Here is a 5,311-nt window from a genome sequence, read left to right as displayed (position 1 = left end):
CTTTGTGAACAAATAGTAAAACAAACCAAACCGCATTTTTCTAGGTCGAGAAATAAAAAATCTTGGAGCGACTTTGCTAGTCACACACAATGTAGAAACTTATTGTATTTAAAAAAAGACTACGTGTAACAGTTGTATACGTATTTGTTAAAGTTGAAGTACAATTCGCACTTGAAAAAGCGATCCTAAAATTAGCCCAGTTACTGTAGCTGAAAATATAGTAATATCTCCGAATTTTTTATAACTGCATCGATTTTTCTCAAAATTTAGAATTAGGCTTATCTTACCCCCCACTTCAAAACTTATATATGCGCTAAGTGTGCTTTTTGTTCTTAAGCGGTGAAAACCACCCCTTATTGGAAAAAATACAAATTTAAGCATTTTATGTAATCAAATCTTTTTTATTTGTGCAGTATGAGTAATTTCATGTACTATCCAACATGAAACTTAATGTATCCCAAATTTTCAACCCAGAAAAACCTTTAAAAACCACCCCTTTGGATGAAAATAATATAATATTTTTTTTCAACTTGAAACGTTTTAATCATGCATTTTTATCAAATTAAAATTGATTTCTTCACTAAAAATTTTTTTTATCGATTGCAACTTTTCAACCCTTGAAAAATACCCCTTCTTTCGAAAATAAACTGAAAAAATATTATTGAAAGAGTAGAGACATTTTAAATGTGCATTCGTATTAAATAAACATTTACTCCCTTATTATGACATAGTTTATAATATAGTATAGTACTGGTTTCTTCGAATATACACATACTAAATACATATATACAAAAAAGATCTAAATGTTCAAAATTCTTGTTTGACTTAAATTTTCCTGAAATTATCACTTATACTCGTGTTTATTTTTTTGACGATAACTTACTTTTTAAGGTTTTTAATCGCACAAAGGCCCATTTTGCAGGGAATTGTAAGGGCTACGTGAACTGTTGAGTTGATCTTTTTTAAGCCCTTCATTTTTAAGTTTGAAGGGTTGAAAGGGCTCGAAACGGGCCGTTCTCTCATTCATATGATAACTTAAAATGGCGATATCTCGATTAATATTAATTTTAAAGGAATAAAAAGCAAAATCTTCACCAAGAACAAAGCTAAATTTTTTTACTCTTGTATTTTTTTCGTACACCCTTGAATTTTTAAGTTACAGCGTAAAAATTGATTTTTTTAAAAAATTTGAAAGATTAACATTTTCAAATATTAAGTTTTTTTTCGAAATCATGCTTTGTAAGTGAGCCACAGACCCAGAACATATTCTTAGAACATAAATGAAGAAATCTATAAATGGATTGCATTTAATTTCAATTCTGTGGCCAAAGACTGATTTGTTTATTAATTTTTTCTTTAAAAAAATGAGACTCGAGTTATTTCGATCATATTTCCGTTAATTTTGATTCTAAACACTTTTAAAACAGCTCATTTTAAAGGTTTTTCAAAATACTTTAAAAAAGGTTCAAATAGTTTTTCCTAATATTTATGGTTTTGGCGTTATTTAACGTTAACTGGTTCCAATTTAGTTTTTAGCTGACATATAATAATGTCTAAAAATCCATAACTCGGATTATATTGCAATTAGAGAAAACCAAATAATGCCATTAGATTTGTTTCTTTATTACCTTTCGGTTTGTTCATTACAACTTTTTCGTTAAATCCAATGGTTTCAGAGTTATTTGCAAAAAACTGTCCGAAAACAAGCACTTTTTCAGTAAAAAGGCAATATTTTCAATGACGAATTACGCGGAAAGTATTGGATTATCCAAAAAACTTTATATAACTTTGTTACTTAAAATTGACTACTCTATCGATTCCTGTGGTTATTTTAGGCGTAAAAATTTCCACCCCCAGGGCAAAAGTACACTTCGGCACTATATAAGTTTTGTTCCTTGAGGCATTCCCCACATTCAGTCAAAATTTCACGTCAATCGGTTCAGTTATAAAGAATTCGGAGGTAAAAACCCTGAGTAACTGGACTATTAGTGTATTTTATTGAATATGCATATAATTAATCATTTTGATAACATTTCAGGGTCACGATACTACTTCGATGGCAATATGTTTTTCTCTGATGGCACTTGCAAATGAAGAAAATATTCAAGTACGTTTTTCGATTCTTTACTATTAAAATAGTCAATTAATTTAGAAATATGAGGAATATAATGAGTATAACCTACAAAGTATATGTCATATCTTAACTGTCGTTGTTACTCTATGTGTACTGGTACAAAGCATTGCTTTGTAATACTGATAGAGAGTGACCTACTAATCTATAAGTATTATGAAAGCAAAAAGCTGCTCTGCGGATTATATGCCCTGTCCACCATACGCTCAATATTTAGTATACAGCTAGAAGCATTCGTTAGCAAATATAAAAAAAAGAAACAAGAAAATGCCGGTAGATAGATGGTATACTGATGAAGATTAACAAATACGAAATCGGTCTATGTCTGGTTATTCTGCTGCCGAATGACCCTCTTTTCTAGATTCTGCGGATATAATCTGAGAGTAGGGGCATTAGTCCGCAGAGTAGTTATTTCATTAGTTAAAGATCGGATCATGGTGTATGCTGCAATTAACACAACATCCATTTAACACAACATCCATTTTAACCCGTTCTTCCATTAGAAAGAAATATTGGAAGAAATCGAAGAAGTTCTCGGACATTCCGGGAAATTGCCTACGTATAACGACCTTGCTGAATTGAAATTTATGGAGAGATGTATTAAAGAATGCTTAAGATTGTATCCGAGCGTGCCTCTCATAGCGAGAGTCGCTGGCGAAGATATCAAAACACACACCGGCTATATAATACCCAAAGGATGTGACATTAACATTTACATCTACGACTTACACCGGTCTACTCAGCACTGGGAAAACCCGGAAAAGTTCGATCCCGACAGGTTCTTACCCGAACATGTTGCGAGGAGACATCCCTTTGCTTATTTACCCTTCAGCGCTGGATTTAGGAATTGTATAGGTTGGTAACTAGTTAATAAACAAATACATAGCGTTCATAAATGACTACAAGCCGCGTAACCGCTGAGCTTAGGCAACCAACATTGCACGATTGGTACTATCAATTAAAATCCCTAAATCTTAGCGTTATCAAAATTAATGATAGGAGGTTTAAATGTCAAAAACCTTTCGTATCCTAACGTAGCTGTAACCTTAATACAGTCTTTATCTTAACCTTAATATTTTTTAACTCGTTTGTAAAAATTGTATCCTAACCTTCATCTTAAGAACAGATCAGCAACTTGTCGAGGCTAAAGATGAATTACATTCAATTGTTTTTTAAGTACTGTTTTGAAATCACAAAAAAAATTGATTGATTAGAAAGAAATTTTAAACAATTCGAAAATAATAATTGGTAACTAAAAAATCGAAATTTGTAGAAAAACGTCGCCTACGACCCTGCATTCTACAAAATTAAAAAACTGAACAGAAATCTCGATAACAATTTTAGCAAATTAATGTAATCTCACACATCACAAAAGAAAATTCTCCTTTAAACGAATCAAGATTTGAGGATGCGGTTTTTGCTATCCAATAATTTTTGAAAAATTGAATCTGAAAATTCTACTAATTTTTGTCTATTACACAATACTAATATTAAATTATATTTCCAGGTCAAAAATTTGCTATTTTGGAAATAAAGGCTGCGCTATGTGGTATACTAAGAAAGTTTAAATTAGAAGCTGTAGACACACCACAACAGATAAAGTACAAATCCGACTTAGTCTTAAGGCCTGTTGGAGAAGTTAGAGTAAAATTTGTTTTACGAAAATAAAGGTTTTTCCAGTTTTACTGTATCTTTTTTATTTGTTTTCTTTTATTTTGCTTTGATGTGCATACCATCAATTCTTTTTCTTTATTTTTTGGGGATTTTGCAAATTGTGAAAAAAATTAAAACAATTAATGAAACAAAAGGATCAATGAAAGGTTAATTTTATGAAAATAGTTTTGCCTAACCAAAAATATGACACTGAAAAAAGAGCAGACAAACACAAAATACAAAAAAAAACACGTCACTTTATAATCACCCAGTTTCAAAAGTTGTTAAATCTTTAGACAGTTACTATACATATAAAAAAATTAATAGCAATTTTACACAATTCGTTTTAGAATTTGATATCACCCTGAATACACTATATTTTATATCCCTTTTTGCACAATATAATGGAAAATAAAAAAAAATCTGAAAAAAACTATAAACTAAACCGGAAAACGACCCTATTGCACTGTGCTTGAAATCTATAATATTATAGCCCATTTTTATTCGGACGACAAAGTAAATTTAATACCGCCCAAAATTACAAAAACAAAATATAAATACAAAATATAAATAAAAAATTACATAAAGGAATAAAATAAAATTTAAGCTAGTAGGTATATCCGGAAAAAAACAGCAAATAATTGAGAAAAAAATCCTGTTTTTCTTTTCGTTAGGCAAAAAATGGAAGAAACGGAAAAATTTTAAGACACTCAAAATAAAAACAGGTATTTCTAGATATATTTTCTTGGAATAAAATTCAGTAGTAACATAATTCAATAAGAAAATAACGTAGATTAAGCAAACTTTTATATTCTGGATGTTTTCAAATCTCAAATCAATCAAGCTCATGTATAAATTAACAATGTAATAGGTATATTTAAAACAATAAAAATTGATACAAATGTTTATAATTAAACGAAACAAGACAATAAGATATCAGTTGTGTATAAATAAAAAAACATTGAGTTTTTTACCTGAGTTTTAATCAAATTTCAAAACATATACAAACTACAAAACTGAAGAAAAAAAACATTAAGTCCATATTTGACCTTGAGCCATCTGACTACAAATCTGATGCTTCTTAATTTTCTGATTCCAAAGAATATACTCTTGGACATCGTGAACTTATTCGAGAAATGTATCTTCTAAAGACGGAGTTGGTCTAATCTAAAAAAAAAATTGTTTAAATTTAATCTAATTTTAATAAAAAAATAATAAAATATTAAATTAAGTAAAAATTAATCCTTTAAATGGAAAAGAGAGGAAAGGAAAATTATTATTATTATTTTTTGTTTAAATTACTATGAAATTGACCAAAGTGGGATTTATTCAAGAGCGATTTTCTCAGAAACCGTTAATGATAACGATTTGAAACAAGAGTACCAGTTTAACGTAAAACAGTTCGGGAAAACGGAATTTGCTGTACAATTTGTTAAAAAGTCAAAGATGAGAAAGTTACACACGCAAAGTACCAAGGGCCCCCCCGTACCCACCCCAATGGACCTTGTGGAAATAAATGGATTAGTC

The 5,311-nt window shown here is 29.8% G+C and overlaps 1 protein-coding gene across 1 annotated transcript; it reads left to right on the top strand.

The window, feature by feature from the left end:
• The first annotated feature begins 2,038 nt into the window (after positions 1–2,038).
• On the top strand, positions 2,039–3,816 carry LOC108904028 (cytochrome P450 4C1-like). Its single transcript, XM_023454904.1, has 3 exons — positions 2,039–2,107; positions 2,635–2,986; positions 3,639–3,816. The coding sequence occupies exons 1-3, from the start codon at positions 2,057–2,059 to the stop codon at positions 3,797–3,799; spliced, it is 564 nt and encodes a 187-aa protein (XP_023310672.1). The 5' UTR covers positions 2,039–2,056; the 3' UTR covers positions 3,800–3,816.
• Positions 3,817–5,311: the final 1,495 nt, after the last annotated feature.

Source organism: Anoplophora glabripennis, unplaced genomic scaffold (genome assembly GCF_000390285.2).
Source record: "Anoplophora glabripennis isolate ALB-LARVAE unplaced genomic scaffold, Agla_2.0 scaffold416, whole genome shotgun sequence".
Taxonomy (NCBI): domain Eukaryota; kingdom Metazoa; phylum Arthropoda; class Insecta; order Coleoptera; family Cerambycidae; genus Anoplophora; species Anoplophora glabripennis.
This window is presented reverse-complemented; position numbering and strand designations above follow the sequence as displayed.